The sequence below is a fragment of the Balaenoptera physalus genome (assembly GCF_965194825.1).
Source record: "Balaenoptera physalus genome assembly, chromosome: 1".
NCBI lineage: Eukaryota > Metazoa > Chordata > Mammalia > Artiodactyla > Balaenopteridae > Balaenoptera > Balaenoptera physalus.
This window is the reverse complement of record NC_138882.1, coordinates 58,904,137-58,931,765: the sequence shown is the minus strand read 5'-3', so window position 1 is coordinate 58,931,765 and position 27,629 is coordinate 58,904,137. Positions and strand designations below refer to the sequence as shown.

At 36.8% G+C, this 27,629-nt stretch overlaps 1 protein-coding gene across 4 annotated transcripts in view; it reads right to left on the bottom strand.

Annotated features, from left to right (window-relative positions):
• The window catches only part of RC3H1 (ring finger and CCCH-type domains 1), a 98,390-nt gene that overhangs the window by 46,868 nt on the left and 23,893 nt on the right, over positions 1-27,629 (bottom strand). For 3 of the 4 annotated variants that reach the window (XM_082437188.1, XM_082437189.1, XM_082437186.1), the window contains exons 2-5: positions 13,836-14,210; positions 2,297-2,417; positions 1,032-1,271; positions 203-378 (exon numbers count right to left, since the gene is read on the bottom strand). In XM_082437188.1, coding sequence (XP_082293314.1) covers positions 203-378; positions 1,032-1,271; positions 2,297-2,417; positions 13,836-14,066 — 768 coding nt within the window. In that variant the 5' untranslated portion in view covers positions 14,067-14,210. Of the gene's footprint in view, positions 1-202; positions 379-1,031; positions 1,272-2,296; positions 2,418-13,835; positions 14,211-26,445; positions 26,590-27,629 lie in introns of all 4 variants that reach the window. The other variant, XM_082437187.1, reaches the window with a different exon arrangement.

Here is a 27,629-nt window from a genome sequence, read left to right as displayed (position 1 = left end):
ATGTTGTACAATATCTAACATACAAAATTCAATACAAGATTTAACTTTAACAGGACACCATCTATATTCTTTAAAAGAGAAAAGAAAAACTGCTAAAATTTTATGAAAAGATACAGGCAACTTTATTAAACTCAAAGTCTTACTACCTAAGTTTGGGGAAAGGACGTTTCCTTTTAAGCTGAAAGTTACCATAGGTTCATACCTTGAAGCAGGAGGCTCTATAAAGGAGCTGGACAACATGCCCAATGCTAGTTTTAGAGGCTTGAGGAAACCGTGGCTCCAACCTTTGCACCACAAAGAGAACCAATACTTTTCTTGACAAAGCAGAACCATCTTCTAAGGCCAGGAGAACCAGCTTTAGAGCTTCCTCCTGCATTGCTAGGAAAAGTTGAGCAAAACCAAAATTTATCACGTACAGAGATAAGATAACTCCATTTCTTAGAAGGGAAACATTTAATAATTTCTACAGGTACCACTTAATTAATGGGCAACACAATAACAACCGATATTCAGTTACACTTTTGAACCATTTGGGGGCAATTTTTCATTATATACCATATACTTTATTTAAGAAAGCAGATAATGCAATAATGGATTCATATTATATATTTTCCTGCTTCCTTTCTCTACTTAAAAATACTTTGTGGATAGCTTTTCAAATCAACTGGTATGCAGCTCATTCATTCATTTGATGGTCAGTACGTTTCTTTCTCATTTCTGCCACAACTAACAATGGCGTAATAAATAGCTATGTGTATGGAAAAAAAAAAAAAAAAGAAAGCAGATAAAAGATTAATACAGTTAGGGAAAACCTCTATCAAAATGAATAAACTTTTGGCATTAAAAGTTTTAAGTATCCTGAAAAACTGACATGGAATTACCCAAGCCATTATTGTGGGATACCAAGTGGGATATTACTTGATAACAACAGAATATTGCAAAGAACTAGCCTTTGTACATCACTTATAGCTCCTACACTATAAATACTTTTAGAATTACTAGTATAGTAAATATCAAACTTAATTATATACCTGGCCCAAGGAACTGGCAGCCTCTAGCTCTGACTGCTGCCCAAAGATTGGAAGAGAGTTGCTGAGGATTCTGGTGCTGGAGAATGAGCTCTGTAACAGTTCGTTCACCTAAAGATCGAGCTGCCCTCATGGCACGAATCCTGCCTTCTTCTTCTACTAGTTGGCAGTGGACCAGAGTCACCAGCTTCCTCTGCATTGGGCGACTCAGAACACTCTGAGTAGTGCTATTCAGACCCACTCCTTTAAAACAGAAAATAAAGTTATTTCTAGGTTTCCAATGTAATTTTAGAGTCCAGAAAAACTTCCTCTGATGAGCTGATTGACTTATGGCTATGTGGAATAGTTCTGGGTTCTATCAGAATATTTAAAACAAACAATACAAATTACTCAAGTGAAGCCTAGTTTGCATTTTAAAAGTATACAAAAGCTGTTATTGCATGCAAATGTTAACACTCATTATGACATTAAATATATCATTATTCATTTTAATCATGGAGAAATAAAGAAAAAAAGGCCAGTCAATATTAGTAATTAAAAACCCAAATCTTGACAAAGTGAGAGAGTGGCATGGACTTAATATATACTACCAAATGTAAAATAGATAGCTAGTGGGAAGCAGCCGCATAGCACAGGGAGATCAACGCGGTGCTCTGTGACCACCTAGAGGGGTGGGATAGGGAGGGTGGGAGGGAGACGCAAGAGGGAGGGGATATGGAGATATATGTATACGTATAGCTGATTCACTTTGTTATACAGCAGAAACTAACACACCATTGTAAAGCAATTATACTCCAGTAAAGATGTTAAAAAAAAAAACCCCAAAAAACCCAAATCTTGAGGTCCTAACAGGTCTGGTATATTTCCTAGTGGTTAAGCTCACCTTCCTAATGAAAACAAGCCATAATGGCAAGACAGTAATGGCAACTTCCAATTTTATTGTATCCCCAACAGCATACCACACAAAACTGGATAGAAGGCTGACAATTTAGAGTTGTCAAATGATAGAGAGCCCTTCTGAAACCACTAGTGTGTTTATACTTACTTTTGCAACTCATTCAAAAAATGTTTCCAATAAATAGTACATAAACTTTAAACTCACTACTTTATTTGATGTGGTTTGTAATGATATTATTTAGCACCAGTGGGTTTGGCTTACAATAAATAAATGAATTTCATTAACATTCACTTATAGCTCACAATTTTTATGGTGACAAAAGCATCTTTAATGAACACGTGCTCAGCATGGATAATTTCATCTGATTTACCTCTAGCACTGCTGAGTGGTTTCAGGTACAGTGCTAATTCTTCTACACACTTCTTGGCTTCCTCATAATGCTTTGTATCTTCAACCCCACTACACAAAGTAATGGGCTGCTGTTCAGGAACCTAGAAGTTAAAAAAAAAAAAAAAAAAAAAGTGTGTTTGAGTGCTCACTAATTAATTATAATCAAATGTTTTATTCAGTATGTTTTATGCACTCCTACTCTAACACCAGTGACATCAAAACTCCCATTAAATTTACTGAATTCTTTCAAAAGATCTTTTATATACATACACACAAAATTACTGCACTTTTAAATTTTTGTTTTGTTTCTGTAACAGCTTTATTGAGATATAACTTGCATATCACATAATTGACCCATTTAAGGTATATAATTCAATGACTTTAAGTATATTCTCAGTTATACAACCATCACAATTTTAGAACATTTTCATGGCCCCCCAAAAAGAACCCCATAGTCACCCCTGCCATATTTCCTCCCAAACCCCCTCCAGCCATAGGAAAAAACTAATCTATTTTCTGTCTCTACGGATTTGCCTATTTTGGACATTTCCTATAAACAGAATCATATAATAACTTCCCAAGTAGCTGTACCATTTTGCATTCCCACCAGCAATAAATGAGTCTCTCTTGCTTCACATCCTCACCAGTATTTCGTGCTGTCAATGTTTTGAATTTTAGCTATTCTAATTTATGTGTGATGATAGCTCACTGTTGCTGTTGTTTTCACAATTTTTAAAAATTATATTCTATTTATAGTTACTATAAAACGTTGGCTATATTCCCCTTGTTGTACAATATATCCTTGTAGCTTACTTATTTTACACATAGTAGTTTGTACTTCTGATTGTTGTTGTAATTTGCAAATCTTTAATGACAAACAATGCTGAGCAAGCTTTTATTTGCTCATTTGCCACCTGCATATCTTCTTTGGTGAAGTGTCCAGATCTTTGCCCATTTAAAAATCATGTTCTTTTTATAATTGAGTTGTAAGCGTTCTTAGATACAAGTTTCTTACAGGTATATGATTTACAATTATTTTCTCCCATTCTGTGGGTTGTTCTCTCACTCTCTTGACAGTGTCTTTTGAAGCACTAAGTTTTTTGTTTTGTTTTGGCTACACCACGTGGCTTGTGGGATCTTAGTTCCCCGACCAGAAATTGAACCCAGGCCCTCAGCAATGAAAGCGCGGAGTCCCAACCAATGGACTGCCAGGGAATTCCCTGAAGCACTAAGTTTTAAATTTTGATTTAGTTTGATTTATCTTTTGTTCCTTGTGCTTCTGGTGTCATAGCTAAAAAAATACTGCCTAGGGACTTCCCTGGTGGCACAGTGGTTAAGACTCCATGCTCCCAATGTAGGGGTCCCGGGTTCGATCCCTGGCCAGGGAACTAGATCCTACATGCATGCCACAACTAAGGAGGCCTGTGTGCTGCAACAAAGGAGCCAGCGAGCTGCAACTAAAGGAACCCGCCTGCCACAACTAAGACCTGGCACAACCAAATAAATAAATAAAATAAAATAAATTAAAAAACCACTGCCTACTCCAAGGTCACAAAGATTTATGCAAATATTTTCTTTTAAGAGTTTTGCAGTTGTAGCTCTTACTTTTAGCCTTTGATCTATTTTGATTTTTGTATATGGTGTGAGGTAGTGGTCCAAATTCATTCTTTTGCATTTGGATATCCAGTTTGCTCGGCACCATTAGTTGGAAAGACTGTCCTTTCCCCATTGAATGGTTTCGGCAATCTTGTAAAAAGTCATTTGACCATATATGTGGGTTTATTTCTGGACTCTCTATTCTATTCCACTGATCTAAATGCCAATCTTTATGCCAGCACCACACTGTCTTGATCACTAGAGTTTTGCAGTTTCAAAATCAGGAAGTGTGATTCCTTCAAATTTGTTCTTCTTTTAAGACTGTTTTGGCTATTTAGGGTCCCTTGTGAGTCCATATAAATTTTAGGATGGGTTTTTCTATTTCTTCAAAAAACATCATTGGGATTTTGAAAAAGCTTGCACTGAATCTGTTGATTGCTTTGGGTAGTACTGTCATGTTAATAATATTAAGTGTGTGAACAGGTGATGTCGTTACATTTATTTATGTCTTCTTTAATTTCTTTAAGCAATGTTTTATTTTCAATGTACAAGTCTTTCACCTCCTTTGCTAAATTTATTCCTAAGTATTTTATTCTTTTTGATGCTACTGTAAGTGAAATTATTTTCTTAATTTTCTTTTGGATTGTTCACTGTTAGTGTACAGAAATGAAACCGATTTTTGCATGTTAACTTTGTATCCTGCAACTTTGCTTAATTCATTTATTACTTCTAACAGTTTTTTAATGGAAATCTGTGGGGTTAAAATAATGGCTATTATGGATTAAAATGTCCTATCCTCGAATTTCATAAACATTAGTTGTTACAGTTAAGACATGACAAGGTCTTACTCATTTTGTAGAAAAAGAATTAGTTCATCCTTAGACAACTTTATGAAAAAAAGTAAGTCTTGGTTATTTGTTATTAAAATATTATATTAATAAAATAGTTATCCCCGATAAGTCTATTTTTAAAACATTTCCAAAATGTCATAATGGAATTTTCAAAACAAAAAGAGAAATGATTATGAAATGAAAAATTAAGTATAGGAAGAGAAGAAAAACAATCGAATGCAATTTCCCTCTGACACATATTAATATTTTGTAGTGTTGGTGACATCATCAAGATAGATTTGTAAATAAAGTAAGTTTTCCTTTTTTTTTGGCTGCACCATGTGGCATGCAGGATCCTAGTTCCCCAACCAGGGACTGAACCCATGCCCCCGGCAGTAGAAGCACGGAGTCCCAACCACGGTACCGCCAGGGAAGTCCCAGTAAGTTTTCCTTTGGAATAAGCTGTTCGAAAACTGCTCTCTTTATCTCCTACATACATAATATCAACCTTCCCTACTTTTTATCAACTTACAGGAAGACTGATTTAGCAAATATTAGTGGTGCTAATATTAATATAAATATTAATGTCCAAAGTTCCAGTATATTTATTTGGAAAATGATTTATGGTAAACATATGATACTTTAGACTCACACTATGCAAATTAACAGTGAGGGGTTGTTTAAGTGAATCATACCTAACTCTGAAAAGCCTGCTTCCCTTGGCTTTGTGAAACCTTCTGAAGATACTACTGATCTCTACCTTGAGAATACTGACACAAAACTTTCAGAGTATTACCTTCAGAATTACTAGAGTAACTTTCATATTTAGGTACCTAGGGGTATTTGCTCCTACTCTAGACAAATGGTTCCCAAAGGCTGTGTTCTATAGTTTTCGTCACTTTCTTGATCTTTCATTTTAGTTAGTGTCTACTAAGTAAAATAGTCTGAAGCAGCTTCACTTTTCCTATTAAGTAAAATGCAATTATTTTGTGAATAATATTTTCTTCAATATTAAGAAGTTCTTGTGACTTACCTCTTAGGTTTCTCTAGTGATCTGATAGCTAAGGCTGTTGAGAAAGTCTGACCACCAGACCGAATGAATGTTACTGTACAGTGACTGAGAAACACTGCACCACCATAATAAATCTCCTTAACGTACTGAAATAAAGGATCTGCACAGTACTGAACAAAATTTTATCTACTTAAATAGAAGGCAGGAGGAGCTTCAAGATGGCAGAAGAGTAAGACATGGAGATCACCTTCCTCCCCACAAATACATCAGAAATACATCTATTGTGGAACAACCCCTACAGAACACCTACTGAACAATGGCAGAAGAACTCAGACCTCTCAAAAGGCAAGGAACTCCCCACGTACCCCGGTAGGGCAAAAGAAAAAAGAAAAAACAGAGACAAAAGAATAGGGACGGGACCTGCACCAGTGGGAGAGAGCTGTGAAGGAGGAAAGGTTTCCACACACTAGGAAGCCCCTTCGCGGGCAGAGACTGCGGGAGGCGGAGGGGGGAGCTTCGGAGCCATGGAGGAGAGTGCAGCAACAGGGGTTCGGAGGGCAAAGTGGAGAGATCCCCACACAGAGGATCGGTGCCAACCAGCACTCACCAGCCTGAGAGGTTTGTCTGCTCACCCGCTGGGATGGGCAGGGGCTGGGAGCTGAGGCTCCGGCATCGGAGGGCAGATCCCAGGGAGAGGACTGGGGTTGGCTGCGTGAACACAGCCTGAAGGGCGCTAGGGCACCACAGCTAGCCGGGAGTGTGTCTGGGAAAAGGTCTGGAGCTGCTGAAGAGGCAAGAGACTTTTTCTTGATTCTTTGTTTCCTGGTGCGTGAGGAGAGGGGATTAAGAGTGCTGCCTAAAGGAGTTCCAGAGATGGGCGCGAGCCACGGCCATCAGCGCGGACCCCAGAGACGGGCATGAGATGCTAAGGCTGCTGCTACAGCCACCAAGAAGCCTGTGTGCAAGCACAAGTCACTATTCACACCTCCCCTCCCGGGAGCCTGTGCAGCCCGCCACTGCCAGGGTCCTGTGATCCAGGGACAACTTCCCCAGGAGACCACATGGCACGCCTCAGGCTAGTGCAACGTCATGCCAGCCTCTGTCACCAGAGGCTCACCCCGCAATCCGTAACCCTACCCCCCCAGTGAGCCAGAGCCCCCTAATCAGCTGCTACTTTAACCCCGTCCTGTCTGGGCGGGAATCAGATGCCTTCAGGCGACCTACACGCAGAGGTGGGGCCACATCCAAAGCTGAATCCCAGGAGCTGTGAGAACAAAGAAGAGAAAGGGAAATCTCTCCCAGCATCCTCAGGAGCAGCGGATTAAATCTCCACAATCAACTTGATGTACCCTGCCTCTGTGGAATACCTGAATAAACAACGAACCATACCACCTTGAGGCAGCAGACTTTGGGAGCAACAATATATATATATTTTTCCCTTTTTCTCTTTTTGTGAATGTGTATGTGTATGCTTCTGTGTATGATTTTGTATGTATAGCTTTGCTTTTACCATTTGTCCTAGGGTTCTGTCTCTCCATTTTTTTTTTTTTTTAAGTATAGTTTTTAGTGCTTGTTATCACTGGTGGATTTATTTTGGGTTTGGTTGCTCTCTCTTTTTTTTTTATTACTTTACAAAAATTTTTTATTTTTAATAATTACTTTCTGTTTTCTATTTTAATAACTATTTTTTCCTCCCTCCCTTTCTTTCTCCCTTTTATTCTGAGCCGTGTCGATGACAGGGTCTTGGTGCTCCGGCCGGGCAACAGGCCTGTACCTCTGAGGTGGGAGAGACGAGTTTAGGACATTGGTCCACCAGAAACCTCCCAGCTCCACGTAATATCAAATGGCAAAAACCCCCCAGAGATCTCCATCTCAACACCAAGACCCAGCCCCACTCAACAACCAGCAACCTACAGTGCTGGACACCCTATGCCAAACAACTAGCAAGACAGGAACACAGCCCCATCCATTAGAACAGAGGCTGCTTAAAATCATAATAAGGCCACAGACACCCCAAAACACACCACCAGACATGGACCTGCCCACCAGAAAGACAAGATCCAGGCTCATCCACCAGAACACAGGCACTAGTCCCCTCCACTAGGAAGTCTACACAACCCACTGAACCAACCTTAGCCACTGGGGGCAGACACCAAAAACAACGGGAACTACGAAACTGCAGCCTGTGAAAAGGAGACCCCAAACACAGTAAGTTAAGCAAAATGAGAAGACAGAGAAACACATAGCAGATGAAGGAGCAAGGTAAAAACCGACCAGACCAAACAAATGAAGAGGAAATAGGCAGTCTATCAGAAAAAGAATTCAGAATAATGATAATAAAGATGATCCAAAATCATGGAAATAGAATGTAAAAAATACAAGAAACGTCTGACAAGGGCCTAGAAGAACTAAGAAGCAAACAAACAATGATGAACAACACAACAAATGAAATTAAAAATTCTCTACAAGGATTCAAAAGAATAACTGAGGCAGAAGAACAGATAACTGATCTGGAAGAGAAAACAGTAGAAATAACTACTGCAGAGCACAATAAAGAAAAAAGAATGAAAAGAATTGAGGACAGTCTCAGAGACCTCAGGGACAACATTAAAGGCACCAACATTCGAATTCTAGGGGTCCCAGAAGAAGAAGAGAAAAAGAAAAGGACTGAGAAAATATGTGAGGAGATTAGAGTTGAAAACTTCCCTAATATGGGAAAGGAAATAGTTAATCAAGTCCAGGAGGCGCAGAGAGTCTCATACAGGATAAATCCAAGGAGAAACACGCCAAGACACATATTAATCAAACTACCAAAGATTAAATACAAAGAAAAAATATTAAAAGCAGGAAGGGAAAAACAACAAATAACATACAATGGAATCCCGATAAAGTTAAAGCTAATATTTCAGCAGAAACTCTGCAAGCCAGAGGGAGTGGCAGGACATATTTAAAGTGATGAAAGGGAAAAACCTACAACCAAGATTACTCTACCCAGCAAGGTCCTCATTCAGATTCGATGGAGAAACTAAAACCTTTACAGACAAGCAAAAGCTAAGAGAATTCAGCAACAACAAACCAGCTTTCCAACAAATGCTAAAGGAACTTCTCTAGGTAGGAAACACAAGAGAAGGAAAAGACCCACAAAAACAAACCCAAAACAATTAAGAAAATGGTAATAGAAACACCCATATTGATAATTACCTTCAATGTAAATAGATTAAATGCTCCAACCAAAACACATAGACTGGCTGAATGGATACAAAAACAAGACCCGTATATATGCTGTCTACAAGAGACCCACTTCAGACCTAGGAACACATACAGACTGAAAGTGAGGGGATGGAAAAAGATATTCCATGCAAATGGAAATCAAAAGAAAGCTGGAGTAGCAATTCTCATATCAGAAAAAATAGACTTTAAAATAAAGACTATTACAAGAGACAAAGAAGGACACCATATAATGATCAAGGGATCGATCCAAGAAGAAGATATAACAATTGTAAATATTTATGCACCCAACATAGGAGCACCTCAATACGTAAGGCAAATACTAACAGCCATAAAAGGGGAAATAGACAGCAACACAATCATAGTAGGGGACTTTAACACCCCTCTTTCAGCAATGGACAGATCATCCAAAATGAAAATAAATAAGGAAACACAGCGTTAAATGAGACATTAAACAACATGGACTTAATTGGTATGTATAGGACATTCGATCCAAAATCAACAGAATACATGTTCTTCTCAAGTGCTCATGGAACATTCTGCAGGATAGATCATATCTTGGGTCACAAATCAAGCCTTGGTAAATTTAAGAAAATTGAAATCGTATCAAGTATCTTTTCCGACCACAACGCTATGAGACTAAATATCAATTACAGGAAAAAAAATCTGTAAAAAATAAAAACACATGGAGGCTAAACAATACACTACTTAATAACCAAGAGATCACTGAAGAAATCAAAGAGGAATTCAAAAAATACCTAGAAACAAATGACAATGAAAACACGACCACCCAAAACCTATGGGAGGCAGCAAAAGCAGCTCTAAGAGGGAAATTTATAGCAATACAATCCTGCTTTAAGAAACAAGAAACATCTCAAATAAAACAACCTAATCTTATACCTAAAGCAATTAGAGAAAGAAGAACAAAAAACCCCAAAAGTTAGCAAAAGGAAAGAAATCATAAAGATCACATCAGAAATAAATGAAAAAGGAATGAAAGAAACAAGAGCAAAGATCAATAAAACTAAACGCTGGTTCTTTGAGAAGATAAACAAAATTGATAAACCATTAGCCAGACCCATCAAGGAAAAAAAGAACACTCAAATCAATAGAATTTGAAATGAAAAAGGAGAAGTAACAACTGACACTGAAGAAATACAAACGATCATGAGAGATTTCTAGAAGCAACTCTATGTCAATAAAATGGACAACCTGGAAGAAATGGACAAATTCTTAGAAAAGCACAACCTCCCGAGACTGAACCAGGAAGAAATAGAAAACATAAACAGACCAATCACAAGAACTGAAATTGAAACTGTGATTAAAAATCTTCCAACAAACAAAAGCCCAGGACCAGATGGCTTCACAGGCGAATTCTATCAAACATTTAGAGAAGAGCTAACACCTATCCTTCTCAAACTCTTCCAAAATATAGCAGAGGGAGGAACACTCCCAAACTCATTCTAAGAGGCCACCATCACCCTGACACCAAAACCAGACAAAGATGTCACAAAGAAAGAAAACTACAGGCCAACAGCATGGATGAACATAGATGCAATAATCCTCAACAAAATACTAGCAAACATAATCCAACAGCACATTAAAAGGATCATACACCATGATCAAGTGGGGTTTATCCCAGGAATGCAAGGATTCTTCAATATATGCAAATCAATCAATTTGATACACCATATTAACAAACTGAAGAAAAACCATATGACCATCTCAATAGATGCAGAAAAAGCTTGACAAAATTCAACACCCATTTATGATAAAAACCCTCCAGAAAGTAAGCATAGAAGGAACTTACCTCAACATAATAAAGGCCATATATGACAAACCCACAGCCAACATCGTCCTCAATGGTGAAAAACTGAAACCATTTCCACCAAGATCAGGAACAAGACAAGGTTGCCCACTCTCACCACTATTAATCAACATTGTTTTGGAAGTTTTAGCCACAGCAATCAGAGAAGAAAAAGAAATAAACGGAATTCAAATCAGAAAAGAAGAAGTAAAACTGTCACTGTTTGCAGACGACATGATAATACATAGAGAATCCTAAAGATGCTACCAGAAAACTACTAGAGCTAATCAATGAATTTGGTAAAGTACCAGGATACAAAATTAATGCACAGAAATCTCTTGCATTCCTATACACTAATGATGAAAAATCTGAAAGAGAAATTAAGGAAACACTCCCATTTACCATTGCAACAAAAAGAATAAAATACCTAAGAATAAACCTACCTAAGAAGACAAAAGACCAGTATGCAGAAAACTATAAGACAATGATGAAAAAAATTAAAGATGACACCAACAGATGGAGAGATATACCATGTTCTTGGATTGGAAGAATCAGCATTGTGAAAATGACTCTACTACCCAAAGCAATCTACAGATTCAATGCAATCCCTATCAAACTACCACAGGCATTTTTCACAGAACTAGAACAAAAAATTTCACAATTTGTATGGAAAAACAAAAGACCCCGAATAGCCAAAGCAACCTTGATAAAGAAAAACGGAGCTGGAGAAATCAGACTCCCTGACATCAGACTATACTACAAAGCTACAGTAATCAAGACAGTATGGTACCGGCACAAAAACAGAAATATAGATCAATGGAAAAGGATAGAAAGCCCAGATATAAACCCACGCACCTATGGTCACCTTACTTTTGATAAAGGAGGCAAGAATATACAATGGAGAAAAGACAGCCTCTTCAATAAGTGGTGCTGGGAAAACTGGACAGCTACATGTGAAAGAATGAAATTAGAACACTCCGTAACACCATACACGAAAATAAACTCAAAATGGATTAAAGACCTAAATGTAAGGCCAGACACTATAAAACTCTTAGAGGAAAACATAGGCAGAACACTCTATGACATAAATCACAGCAAGATCCTTTTTGACCCAGCTCCTAGAGAAATGGAAATAAAAACAAAAATAAACAAATGGGACATAATGAAACTTCAAAGCTTTTGCACAGCAAAGGAAACCATAAACAAGACAAACAAACAACCCTCAGAATGGGAGAAAATATTTGCAAATGAAGCAACTGACAAAGGATTAATCTCCAAAACTTACAAGCAGCTCATGAAGCTCAATATCAAAAAAACAAACAACCCAATCTAAAAATGGACAGAAGACCTAAGTAGACATTTCTCCAAAGAAGACATACAGATTGCCAACAAACACATGAAAGAATGCTCAACATCAGTAATCATTAGAGAAATGTAAATCAAAACTACCATGAGATATCATCTCAGACCAGTCAGAATGGCCATGATCAAAAAATCTACAAACAGTAAATGCTGGAGAGGGTGTGGAGAAAAGGGAACCCTCTTGCAGTGTTGGTGGGAATGTAAATTGATATAGCCACTATGGAGAACAGTATGGAAGTTCCTTAAAAAACTAAAAATAGAACTACCATACGACTTAGCAATTCCACTACTGGGCATATACCCTGAGAAAACCATAATTCAAAAAGAGTCATGTACCACAATGTTCACTGCAGCGCTATTTACAATAGCCAGGACATAGAACCAACCTAAGTGTCCTTCGACAGATGAATGGATAAAGAAGATGTGGCACATATATACAACGCAATATCACTCAGCCATAAAAAGAAACAAAATTGAGTTATCTGTAGTGAGGTGGATGGACCTAGAGTCTGTCATACAGAGTGAAGTAAGTCAGAAAGAGAAAAACAAATACCGTATGCTAACACATATATATGGAATGTAAAAAAATTTTTTTTTTATTTTTATTTTTATTTATTTATTTATTTATTGCTGTGTTGGGTCTTCGTTTCTGTGCGAGGGCTTTCTCCAGTTGCGGCAAGCGGGGCCACTCTTCATCGCGGTGCGCGGGCCTCTCACCATCGCGGCCTCTCCCGTTGCGGAGCACAGGCTCCAGACGTGCAGGCTCAGTAGTCGTGGCACACGGGCCTAGTTGCTCCGCGGCATGTGGGATCTTCCCAGACCAGGGCTCGAACCCGTGTCCCCTGCATTGGCAGGCAGATTCCCAACCACTGCGCCACCAGGGAAGCCCCAAAAAATTTTTTTTTAAATTGTCATGGGGGCTTCCCTGGTGGTGCAGTGGTTGAGTCTGCCTGCTAATGCAGGGGACACGGGTTCGAGCCCTGGTCTGGGAAGATCCCACATGCCGCGGAGCAACTAAGCCCGTGCGCCACGACTACTGAGCCTGCGCGTCTGGAGCCTGTGCTCCGCAACAAGAAAGGCCGCGATAGTGAGAGGCCCGCGCACCGCAATGAAGAGGGGCCCCCGCTTGCCGCAACTAGAGAAAGCCCTCGCACAGAAACGAAGACCCAACATAGCAATCAATCAATCAATCAATAAATCTTAGAGTGTACAGTGGTTTAAAAAAAAATTATCATGAAGAACCTAGGGGCAGGACAGGAACAAAGACGCAGACCTACTAGAGAATGGACTTGAGGGGGAGGGGGAAGGGTAAGCTGGGACAAAGTGAGAGAGTGGCATGGACATATATACACTACCAAATGTAAAACCAATAGCTAGTGGGAAGCAGCCGCATAGCACAGGGAGATCAGCTTGGTGTTTTGTGACCACCTGGGGGGGCGGATAGGGAGGGTGGGAGGGAGGGAGATGCAAGAGGGAAGAGATATGTTGATATATGTATATGTATAGCTGATTCACTTTGTTATAAAGCAGAAACTAACATACCACTGTAAAGCAATTATACTCCAATAAAGATGTTAAAAAAAAAAAAAAAAGAATGCTATATTACCAGATCTTAACAAGTTTCCCTCGGGAGGAAAAAACACACATACAGAAATTTAAAAGGATAACAAGTTACTCAACTTACCTGAGCACCCACTAGCTGCAGCAATGCTGAGTTTACTGGGAGGAGTTCAATGTCTGTATTGATAGTGGTCTGGTCAAACGGGCAAGCCTTGCGGTGGAGTTTGTTCAGGCACATCTTGCAGACAGTATGGCCACAACCCAAACTGATGGGCTTTCGAATTGTTTCGTCGAAAGTCTGAGTGCAAATTGGGCAGGAGAGGAAATCCGTCCACTGTGGAGCTTGTACAGGCATTGTTTCTGGAGTTACAATTCACTCACACACACACAAAATCTAAAGCAAAGATTCCACTGGAATCAAAATCTTTGAAAAAAGTTTATCTTTTTTTTTTTTAAATATCTTCTGTAAATACAGTCAGCACATAGTGTGAAATATTACCTGAAAAACAAAGAAAAAAAAAATGAGCGTCTTCCTTTTCAATTAAACTGTACATTCTCACCCTACTACCTATAAGATTTTATACCACATTTATATCAACATAGTCCACCTCTTTGCATTTTTACAAAGTGAGAGCCATAATAAAACATCTAGTCTTATCCCCTCATTTTAGAGATGGGGAGTAGACCCCAAAAAGAGGAAATAACTTGCTGAAGGTGACAAGTTAGTAATAAAGTTAGATCCAAAATGTAAGTCTCTCAAGTTTATCTAAGTCTATGATTGTTTTATATTTTAAAATTAGCCTTTTTAAGATAGCTAATAATATTCTGATCTGAACACGTTAATATGTTCAGCTGTGAAAATTTATCAAGCTTTACACTTACAGCATATGCATTTCGGTGTATGTTACATCCTAATAAAGAGTCTTAAAAAAATTGGCCTAAAATAAAATCTACCTTAAAATACTTTATCATCAAATTCAGTGTGGGTAATGAGATAAAAAGAGACCGTGGGGTTCTTTTTAAGGTTTATTTTTAAGAGTTTTATTTACTGGTAAAGATCTTTTAAGCCTCTGTTATGGTTTATACTTGTTGCTACAGTATGTTGTGTTAGAACATAGTTAAAAGTATTTACCTTCAAAAGATTTTTTAAATTCCCAAATTTAAAAATGATAGGTCAATACAGTTAACCAGAACACATACACAGTCAAATTTCACTGTCTACCCTCTCCTTTTGGTAGGGGATAAAAACCAAATCACAAAACTTATCACCTGCATCTAACAGAAATTTTCTTTACATACAAAACCTAATCTGAAGTTTCTAGCACACATCTTAAACAATACCTGCAGTACTTTAACTGTAGCGTCTAAAAATGAGAACTGGTGCACAGAACAATAAAGTAACATAGTGTTACAAGTTCTTAACAATTTGATCATGCTCAGCAGAGACTGCTTACAAAGATGGAAACAAAAATGTCATTTAAGCTGTAATTATTAGAAAAGTAAATTATCTACCCATTTTACTCTTCAAGCATTACATTTAATTCATGTTTTATTGAAGTAACTCAACCTTAAATGCAAGCCCATTATTGAGAGAACAATTTCTATTAGGTATGCTAAAAACTGTATCCATTCATTCAACAAATATTTACTAAGCACTATTACTACTGTGTGCCAGACTCTGAATTGTTAGGGAAATAGTGAAACAGCATACTCATAGTATCTGCCTTCTGAGTAACCTCAGCTTTGTCTGGGTTTCTGCGAAGTGTGCTATCAGATAAATGGACAGTGGAAAAAAAATTTAAGAACCTAAACAGTTACCAAGTTAATCACATTTAAGATCTAAAATTAAAGTTATCTGAGTATATGTCCAAATCGCCCTTGCAATAATAAGAAAGTGAATAAAGAAATTGTCCACATTTTGATTTCTATAATGTTTTAATTATAAATAATTTAAATAAAATGCATCTGCAAACAGAATGAGTAGCTACAAGTATGTTTATATTAAATTATTACTTAATAAAAATGAGACTATCATCCAGAGTGCTAAAAAAGAAAATACAGTATGTAATCACTCAATTGTAGAGTCAAATGCTACAATTACAATTGTACATGGGGTTGTAGAATGCTCCAAAATAAAGGAAAAAAAGTGTTTGGAAGACATAGTATTCAGAACGAGGACTGGATATTAGTCAGAAATGTTTGCTGAAGTTGATTAAGTTGATAAAGTATCATCCATACAAACTTTTCTATAGATTAGCATGGCAGTTTAAAATAATGCCTAAAAAGAATCTGATCTTAAGTTAATCTCTACTTAAGTTGAGTTAATGGTTCTTTCCTTTTTACCAGTATGGTCTTGTAGAGCACTTAACATTTGTTAATTAATCATAAAACAAAGTTAAAACACAGAACTTTATTTCCTTAAACACTATAAAACTACAGAAACCCCAAAGAGCACAAAATATAAACGTTTTATTGCACAATCATTATAATTTTTACTATTTATACAGCTAACTGCTTTACACAGAACAAAATTATAAAAGGTAGGTAACTACTGTTATCCCATTTTACAGATACAGTCGACCCCTGAACAACATGGGTTTTAATAGCAAGGGTCCACTTATACATGGATTTTTTTTTTTTCAATAGTAAATACTACAGTACTACATGATCTGCAGTCAGCTGAATCCTTGGATGCGGAACCACAGATGAGGAGGAACTGCATATACGGAGAACCAATTATAAATTATACACAGATTTTCAACTGAGCGGAGGGTCAGCACCCCTAACCCCCGTGTTCAACTGTCAACTCCATGAGAAATGGAGGTTTAGTGAGGCTGAATAAGCTAAAAACAAATAGAGATGCAATATTAACCCAGACAGTCTGGCTCAAAACCCAAACTCTTAACCATATCACCACCCACAGATTAAAGGTTAAAAAAGGAAGAATTACTTGCAGGTTCATTCAAAAACCAATGTCACAAAAATGAAATATAAAAAAATTAAAAAAATTTTTGTAAGTTAAAAAGGAAAAGACCAATGTCACAAAGCTGCTAATAGCTATTTTTAAAAAATATTTATTTATTTGGCTGTGTTGGATCTTAGTTGCAGCACGCGGGATCTTCGTTGTGGCATGCAGGATCTTTCGTTGTGGCACACGGGCTACAGAGTGTGCAAGCTCAGTAGTTGTGGCACGTGGGCTCAGAAGATGTGGTATGTGGGCTTAACTGCCCCGTGGCATCTGGGATCTTAGTTCCCCGACCAGGGATTGAACCTGCATCTCCTGCATTGGAAGGTGTATTCTTAACCACTGGACCACCAAGGAAGTCCCCTAATAGCTATTTATTGACTTCACAGTAATTTCGTTCTCACGGCAGACAACACTGTTGACAAATCTAATGATTAGGTCATTGTTCTAATCTTGTCTTCTCAACAAGATATGAAACATGACTAGTCCCTCCTTCTTGAAAGTGTCAATGAACCACACTCCCCTCATCCTTGCCAACTCACTGGCTTATTGTTTCTGATCTCTTAAACTCCTAAATGCTGAAGTGAGTTATCAGGGTTCTATCTTGAGTTTCCTTTTCTCATCATTCTCCAGTTGAAAATCTTGAAATGGCTTCCTATTACATTGAGAATAAAATCTGGATATTATATTCTGGTTTACAAAGCCCTAAATGATAAGACCTGTAATTATCTCTCCAACTTCAGTTTCTAACACTTGTCTCCATCACTCCACTATCCTTCAGCTACTCACGTGAAGCTTGTTCCTATCTTAGGATATTAGTACTAGCTAGACTCTCTGTCTAATCTTTGAATTGAAGGCCACTCTTTATCATTTAGATGTCGCCAAAAATGTCAACTCCTCAGAACTCCCTGACCACTTAAAATGGTAAAATAATCTCTTAAGTCACTCTCTAGTCCATCACTGTACTTAAATTCTCTACAAAATAGTTCTACCATCTATAAGTTATACTTCCTTATATTTTTATTTGTTTACTCAATGTCTATCTTATATTAGAATGTAGACTTCATGAGAACAGAGACCTAATCTGCCTTGTTCACTATGAAAGCTACAGCTTGTTTCTCACTACAATTTAGGCACAGTAAAAATTTTGCATTTCATTTCAAAGAGTTCACAGACCTGTGAAAATCTATTCATAGATCTCTTGGGTATTTAAAGACTCCAGGTTAAGAAAGTCTAACCTACATTAGTGTCTCATGAATCTTAGAATTGCAGCAAGTATTTGGAGATTTACTACATATCCAGCACAGTAGAATACAGAAAACAGGCAGAAAATATGGTCAACATCAGTTTTACAGACTTAAAATACCTCACTGCTCTCCCACGTGATTTCAAATCAGTGCTGTTATAACAAATTTTCCAAATTATTCTGTCATAACGGAACTATTTAAAATAGAAGCCTAAGAGAAATCATTGATAAAAGATACCTTAGAGGAATCTAGTTCTAGCCTAATTTTCCAAGATGAGGTAACTAACATTTATGTATATCTCTATCAGTAATAAGTGTTATTAAACTTTTTCAAACACCTCTTTTCATTTAATCTTTAAAACCCAAAGAAGTTGGAATCATTTTCCTTCTTCTCACAGAGAAATAAAATAACATTCAGAGAATTTGTCCACGGTCATACAGGTAGTTAAGTGGCGAAGTCAAAACACATCAACTTCAGGCCAGTACTTGACATTAAAGTCTATGCACTTTCCACTATACCAACTTGACATGGAGGATACCAAAGACAAGTAAAAGGGTTTCACTCAAAGTCATACAGCTTAATAATGGCAGAGCCAAGATCAGAAACCAAGTTTCCTGAATCCTACTTTCAGTATCCCCTGCTCCCCCACTGGATTACGTTGCACATAAAGCCATCACTGAATATCTGAAAGATTTAATAAATATCCTTGCATATTACAACTACAGTTAACAATATCTGGCACAGATTAAGGTATCCATCAGCCTTGGAAATGCTACATAAAGCTGTTTATATACAACATGCTCATTCTTCTAGGAATAAGATCCATGACTTATCAGATTCTTAAAGATGTGTTTCGTTTGGAGAGGGAGGGAAAGGGAAGATAAGAATCACTGATCCAGGCATATTGAAATAAAATAACTGTTGAAAACTTAAGAATATAGAAAAAATAAAAGCAATAATTTATAAGAACATATATTTTCTCTGTATTTACACCACAATCTCATCAGACTCTTAAAAAAAAGTGTTAAGTAATATATGATCACGTGGGTCAAAAAGAATTTTAATAATTACAGTGAAATATCTCCCGCCCAGGGCTATCTCCCACCTCTCTAGTCCTCATTCCCACCCCACCTCCACAGATAAGCCATTATACTTTCCTTTTAGTTTCTTTACCAAATTGGTTGATTTACAAACATATATTAAGTGGAAAAAAAGTATTTTAATGCTACTATTTACAACTCTTCTCTTTCTTCATTAAACCAGTTCTTCTGAGAAATAATACCCAGAAACCTTTTTTCCATTCCCAGTAAAAATTAAACATTAGCTACTTGCAAAAAAATTTTTATTGGTCTTTATTACATGCCCAGTATTGGAGATAAAAAACAGTGAGCAAATCATTCCAAGTCTGCATGGTGCTAACATTATTTCCTTCATTAGTTATACAAACAATAATGATACAACTAAATAACATGACTGCAAGTTATGGTAAATGATATGCAGGTAAGGGACAGGGAGATATAAGCACATATAACTGAGATAATCTAACCAAATGGGGGTGAGGTTGTGTGTAGGGCATTGCTTCCCTGCAGAAGTGATATTTATGTTAAGATTTGAAGATGAAGGCTGAATAAAAGTTATGGAAAGAATAATACGTAATATGTGTATGTAGATTTTAGGTAAAGGAAAAGCATAACCACAGGTTCTGAGACTAGACAGAATATAATACAATTGGGGAGCTTGAAAAAAACCAAAGCAACAGGGAAGCCAGAAACAAAAAAAAACAAAACAAAAAATAAACAGAGAGCAAGAGAGAAAGATATGAGATGAGACTAAAGAATTAGAAGGAACCAAAAACTACAGGATCTTTTAACTCATAGTATGGTATTTGGTCATAATGTGAAGAGTAATGTGAAGGCACTGAAGAGGCAGGAAATGACCACTGTTTCACTGTTTCTAACACAGGGTATGCCTATACTATGAAAACATATGGAATAATTAAAAAGAGAATTAGTTAAGCATGTAGAAACGTTAAGTAAAAGCAAAACTTTCAGACCAATAAATATGATGTCATTTGTGTTGGGGAAAAAAATCCTATGTATTAGTCTTGGTATTAATGAATATAAATGGATAGAAGAAAAAGGTCTGGAAAGATACCTAACAAACTTAACAGCAGTTACACAGTTGGGCAACTTACAAAATGTATATAATCACGAATTAGTTATATAAATGCAAAAAATTTGAAAGAATGAAAACAAAAGAACATAAGAGCACATTTAGAACACAATTTAGGCTCTAAGATAAATTACTATAAGGCTATTCAAAACATTTTTCCTTATAAAATTGACCTTTTACAAATTTGGATAGCCAAATCATCAAAACTTATTTGTTCTTTTTAAAATTCATTAAAAACCCTTTTAATAACTTTTCTAGAATTTATGTTTCAAAGAACTAATATAATTTTTTACTTTTATGTATCATTTCCATCTGTATTAACCTAGTAAAATGAAGTATATAGTTGCTAACCTCTTACATTTTCCAGTAAAATAGTTCTTAGAGATATATAACAAACTTGATAGAGTTAACATTCAGAATCAGCACCCATATCGTCACTAAAAATAGAAGCATTCGTTTGACCATAAGGATAGGTTTGAGAGACTAAGGGGAAAATAGTATTTTAAAAGTTTGATTTTGCCTAGGAAAGTTGATGGTTAAGAACAGTAAGTCGCTCTTTGATGATTCTATTTCAATCATCAAAATCATAAACCAAAGATTTTTTAAAGACTCAAAGTGTCATCAATTGTAGTTTTTAGGTCTAAGAAGAATTTCCACTTCCTCATTCTTTAAACATGTTTCTCCAAAGTCATCTTTCCAAACATTCTCCAAGCTTCTCAAAGACAGTTGTTCAACCACAAAACATATCTAAACCACACAGGACATATGGCTTTGTGGATGTAATAAACATTCTTTCAGTCAAGAGTAAACATATGAGATAAAATTACTAAATACCAACATTCAGATTCTTTAAACTTCTTCAGAGCAAGGTTTTGTCAGAAAAAAAAAAAATTCTATTAATTAATGCACACGTGCTCAAAGTCTGCAGATAAATAGTTATGTGTTAGGGGTCAGCCCAAATCTAGCTCATTAGGAATACTTCTACTGGAACCCTCCTAATCAGAAACAGAGCATGAACGATGAATCCTCTTTATGTCTTAAAAAATCCAAGAGTGACTCTGCTGCTCAGTGTTGAGAGCAATGGTTAACTTTCCCATCAGTTTACCATAAGGCCTACTCTCCTATGTAAATGGCAACAATAACAATTAGTGATCTTACTGTTGATAATTCATAACAGATAATTCAGAATATACACAAATTAAATAGCAATCAGTCCAACCTTGAAGCAAGCCCAAATTAAAAAAATATAACTTCCCCAATAAAATACACATTTTTACACCAGTAGGTGGGTGCGTAGACAGCATTTAAAAGGTTGTTTTATTTGCCTTCTTCATGTCATTGATAGGAGCTACAATACAGAATCTGACATTTGACATTTTACTAAGTCATCCCAACTTCTAAGTTCTGATTAAAACTTAAAAGAAAAATCTCTATACTTTTATATTAATAAAATTAATCATCAATATTATCATTAGACTTTTTTCAGAGCTTATTTCTTTTTTACAAAGAAATAAGATCTTATCAGAGTAAGAAAATTATTTCGACGAACAGTAAACAATAAGACCAGTGACTCATTCCACCAGCTAAGTGACTAGTTGGCAGACATCAAACTCTAAGTCTTGTAGCTGCCTTGTAGTTACTCAATTCAAATCCATGCCTCTGCAAAATAACAAACAACTACATGTTGTGAGTCTTAAGGTTTAAGCGTGATTAAAGCAATTCCCAAAGAGCTACTACAGACAAAATTATGATGACACGATGCGTAACAGAGCTTGGGTTTCTGAAAGTAAACCATGTGTCAGGCCTTATGCTAGGTGTTTTCAGGTGCTTCTCTCATTTAAATGTCTACCACAAATCTAAACCACAATACAAATCACCACCAGTAACCAGTATTTGTTAAGCACCAACTAGGTGCCAGCACTTTCAGTGCTCTATATACTGTATCTAATTAAGTAAATGTTCACCGCAATACTGTAATGTAATTATCATCTCCATTTTAAAGATAAAGAATCCAAAATACAGAGAATTACCCAAAGACATAAAGCTAGTAAGTCGCAGGACTATGATTCAAACTCAGTCCAGCCTAACTCACAAGCTGGTACTTTTAAATTCTGTAATTTGTGCCACTTACAGGTGAAAGTTAATAGTCATTAAGGCAAGGGAGCTTTTAGGGGTGATGGAAATGTTCTAAAATTGAATTGTGTTGATGGTTGCACAATTCTGCAAATTTTCTAAAAATCATTGAACTGTGCACTTAAAATAAGTAAATTTTACAGTATGTAAATTATACTTTAATAAAACTGTTAAATAGTCATTAAAGGCTTTTTATAAACTCTTAGTTTTCAAATTTTTAATGTAATAATTAAAAAATATAAAGACACCTTTCAGATTGTTCTATGAGCACAGCAATAACCCTACTAAATAGCTAAATTATACTGCTTTGAAGATTTCATTTAAATGTTACAAACTGACATTTTAAAAATTGTTAAAAAATTCTTACCATCTCCTCTATTAAGGTTCATTTTGTGTCTCTGATTTAGAGAAAGAAATATGAAAAATGAAATTCATCAAGTATCTACTCTGGCCTAGTCACTCCTCTGAGGCATCTTTATACCAATTTTATACCCGTTTTGAGCTTCAGCAGCATTAAATAACTTTCCCAAAGCTAATAAATCTTTGAGCTGAGACTAAAACTCAGTTCTTATGTGAATTTAAAGTGTAAGTTGCCCTGAGTAAGATATTACATCAAACAAACAAAACCTTATTGTCTGTAAGAAGAAAATCTTGGATCTCCTTTTACCCCATCCTACCCCATGAGATGAGTTTAACTATTATCTCTGGCCTTAACTTAATTTGCCATTTCTCTGGGACATTTCCATAGCAACCAACAAGCAGGGAAACATAAGAGAAGAGAAAAATTTTAACTATCTTGAAAAATAAAGCTAAAGAAAATAAAAACAAAAATAAAAATAAATGAAGGCTTATTATAATACTACTCAGTGTTATAATTCTCAGCAGAGTATTAATTAATTTACAGATGAAACAGTGTGTGATTTTTGGAGGTTCAAGGTTTTTCCAGCAATAATACCCTGTGAAGACCCAATTTTGATTGTAAAAATACTTCTTCCCAAAATAAATGGATTGAATTGTAACCCTATATTGTACACATCATCCTAGATATAAATAACTTAATACGCTAATGTCAGTACAAATATTGACAAATACTTGGGACAGGTATAAAGAGAAGGGCTTCTGATTTAGAGGAGGAAACACCTGGAAAATAGAACTTGATAAAGAAGGGTTGAGAAAGCTACAAAGGGCTAATTTAGGTGGCTTACCTTCCTAGTGTTCAGAGGAACAAAAAGAAACACATCTACCTCCAACCTAACGCCAAATTTAGAAGAAACAGTAAGGAAGGATAAAACCATTCACAGAGAAGATGACTGATCTGAAGTTGAAACACTGCAAGTGAAGGACAGTTTCTAACTTTGTGTACATAGTTTGAAGCTCCAGGTTTCTCTTCTACATAGCAAAGTTCTACACTGTGTGTAAAACGTACTCCACTGAATAGGACATCAGTTATTAAAGAGGTAGTAGAATGAAAAGGCCAGACTCAAAAGCATCATCTTCAAAGGAACTGTGAGGCAGTAGGCAGGGAAAGTGACCTGTTATAGCAAAACATCAAAAGGTTATTTTTTCAGTTTTTGCATTAATATTCTGCTGAATATTACATACACTGTATGTAAATATGTCCTCACCATTTAGTGGCAGTCCAAACATCAAGGACATAATGAGAACTAATAACCAAAATCAGACATATTTTGGAATACGCTAAGCATTTTAGTTGATCTATTATCATGTCAACTGCTTTCAAATTAAATGCAAGTGTCTGAAAATTGTTTTCTTTGTGAAAATTGATCTCTTCTTAATAATAACAGTTGCTAAAAAACAATAACAAAACCAACACCAATAACAATGCATAGGAACTGTTTTGAGCCCTTTCTATATATTAATTCATTTTACTCTAAAAATTAAATATCCTAAAAAAAAAGAAAGAAAACTGATGCCCACTTAATTAAGGCTCTTTTCTAAACCATAAAGATGACTCAGTCCCAGTACAAAAGATACATGAATAAAATTTGAAGGCTAGGCCAAATATTTTAACAAGACTTTAAATAGTTTCTCAGGTCATGTTTTGAAATCCATCCTCCTGCTAGAATAACGGCTCCTTTTTAAAGAGGAAGTTTGCTCCACCTATCCCCAGAAGTTATTTTGAAACACAATGACAAATCTGATTGGCAAGTCCTCAGTAATCGTGAATGTAGGGGAAAATGGTCACAATGAAAAGAAAATTTAACTTGTGTCTCATAAATTTATATTTCAGATTGTTAAATACTAATCTATAAAGCTCCTGAGAAATCCAGTGAAACTGAGACATTTTAAGACAGAGGTCCCCAACCCCCAGGCCACAGACTGGTACCGGTCTGTGGCCTGTCAGGAACTGGGCCACACAGCAGGAGGTGAGTGGCGAGCAAGCGAGCGAAGCTTCATCTGTATTTACAGCTGCTCCCCATTGCTTGCATTACCACCTGAGCTCCACCTCCTGTCAGATAAGCGGCAACATTAGATTCTCATAGGAGCACAAACCCTACTGTGAACTGCACATGCGAGGGATCTAGGTTGCACCCTCCTTATGAGAATCTAACGCCTGATGATCTGAGGTGGAGCTGAGGCGGTGATGCTAGCGCTGGGGAGCGGCTACAAATACAGATTATCATTAGCAGAGAAGTTAGACTGCACAGAGACCGTAATAAATCAACTGCTTGCAGATTCATATCAAAACCCTATCAGGGACTTCCCTGGTGGAGCAGTGGTTAAGAATCTGCCTGCCAATGCAGGGGACATGGGTTCGAGTCCTGGTCCAGGAAGATCCCACATCCCGCGGAACAAGTAAGCCAGTGCGCCACAACTACCGAGCCTGCGAGCCACAACTACTGAGCCCACGCGCCACAACTACTGAAGCCCAGGCACTCGAGGGCCTGTGCTCCGCAACAAGAGAAGCCACCGCAATGAGAAGCCCACACACCACAATGAAGAGTAGCCCCCGCTCACCGCAACTAGAGAAAGCCCACATGCATCATCGAAGACCCAACGCAGCCAAAAAATAAAACTAAATAAATTTAAAAAAAGAAAAAAAATTAAAAAAAAACCCTATCAGTGAGTGGCAAGTGAAAACAAGCTCGGGGCTCCTACTGATTCTGCATTAGGGTGAGTTGTAAAATTATTTCACTACATATTACAATGTAATGATAATAGAAATAAAGTGCACAGTAAATGTAAGGTGCTTGAACCATCCCAAACCCATCCCCCCCTCCACCACCGGTTTGTGGAAAAATTGTCTTCCACGAAACCGGTCCCTGGTGCCAAAAAGGTTGGGGACTGCTGTTTTAAGGGGCAGCCCTAATATTCTGTTTCTTCAATGTATCCCAATTTACTAGTTCTTTCCTCACCAGCATGTTTAAACCTTTCTGCAGAGGAGCTAAAAAAACCCCCAAAAACTAAAAACAAAACAAACCACACCACATTTCTATCTCCACCCTGTCTTATTTAATCAAAAAAAAAAAAAAGTCACTCAATCCCTGTCCCTGTTCCTCTCTTCTTCTATCTTCTAGTCTCTATTCTCTATTCCAACCACGATTTTGAAACTATTCTTAACAAGTATATCAACAACCTTCTTATGAAATACAACAGTCACATCTCAGTCCTTATCTCCTTTCTTTCTATACAGCATTTAATAATGCTGACCAGTTACTCCTGCAAATGCTGTCCCTCTGGGGCTCTATAACAGCACACTGTCCAGGTATTCCACTAATTAACAGGCCACTCCTTACGTGTCCCTGTTGAAGGCTTCTCCTTCTCTGCCCATCCTTGGAATATATGTGGCTCTTCAGAATTCCTTCCTCAATTCTCTTCTCTACAAAATTTCCCTCAGTGACTTCATCTATTTTCAGCTTTCAACTACCAACTAGATGCTGACAACTTCCAAAAGTTCAAGCCTCTCTTCTGAGTGCCAGGGTCACATAACCAGTTGGTTACCAGTCATCCATGTCCAACTGGGGTCTCAAACCATCTCAACCTTACCAAACCTTTCGTTCCTTATGTTAATGATTGAGTGACTTACCTGTTGACAGAAGCATAGGGAATCATCCTTCACTATTCACTTTTCCTCAAACCTGCTCCCTGCCTCAACTAATCAGTCATCATGTCCCATTCATTTTATTTCTTTAATGTTTCTTGAAACCTTCCCATCCATTCCTAAATCCTTATGTTAGGCTGCCAACATCTCTTACCTGGATTACTGTGACAATTTCTTATGTGGTATATCCATGTTAAAGGTATCCTCAACAGAGAAAGCCACTACTTGATAGACTGTAAGTTCCTTAAAATCAGAGAATGTCTTGGGTTTTCTTCCTCTCTTGCAATTTTCTCTATGGCTTTAATACAAAAGAAGCCAGACAATATACATTAGCAAACCTATCAAGCTGGAATATTTATGCTTTTGCCAATAGGAAGTCAACTGGGCTAACAGAAAGCTGCTAGGGAAGGAACCTAGGGCTTTTCCAAAAGTAACATGCACAGATAAACAAGGATATATAACACAAGAATAACACTATAAACCAACTAGACTTAAAAGACATCCACAGAATGCTCAGTACAACAACAGCAGAATTATTTTCAAATGCTTACAGAACATTCTCCAAGATAGACCATATGCTAGACCATAAAACAAGTCTCAATAAGTTTAAAAGGATTGAAATCATAAACATTATAGTCTCTGCATACAATGGAATGAAATTACTAACAGAAAAAAAATTTAACTCACAAATACAGGGAAATTAAACAACATACTGCTAAATAACCAGTAAGTCAAAGAAGAAATCAAAAGGGAAATCAGAAAATATTTTGAAATGAATGAAAATGAAGACACACCATACCAAAATTCATGGGATGCAACTAAAGCAAGGCTTAGATGGATATTTATAGCTTTAACTGTCTATATTAAAAAAGAAGAAAGTCTCAAATCAATAATCTTACTTTCCACCTTAAGACACTGAGGAAAAAAGATATCTAACATCAGCAACATGATGACAAATTCTCTGTGGCCAAAACATAAACTCTGAATTTAATATTATTAGCAAGTGATGCCAATTTTAAATGATTTCTTCCCTAAACACTACAAAACAGAAACTTATAAACAAAAGACATTAAAAGCTTAAAAACCCAAGTATTCTTATATCCCAAACAGTTTAATATTAATTAGTTTATGAGGTGTAAATGCAATTTTTAAAAATCCTGACAGTTCCTTTTTACAATGAACACACACATTTCCACTTTGGAAGAGGGAGGTGGGGAGATAACTCAAGGCTTATGTACCCAAATATAAAACCTAGGTTTTTGTTTGATATTTCAGGCAGACAACTTCTAATATGAGCAAATGAGTCTTAATATATCAAAGCTGGCAAACAGAGGAAGA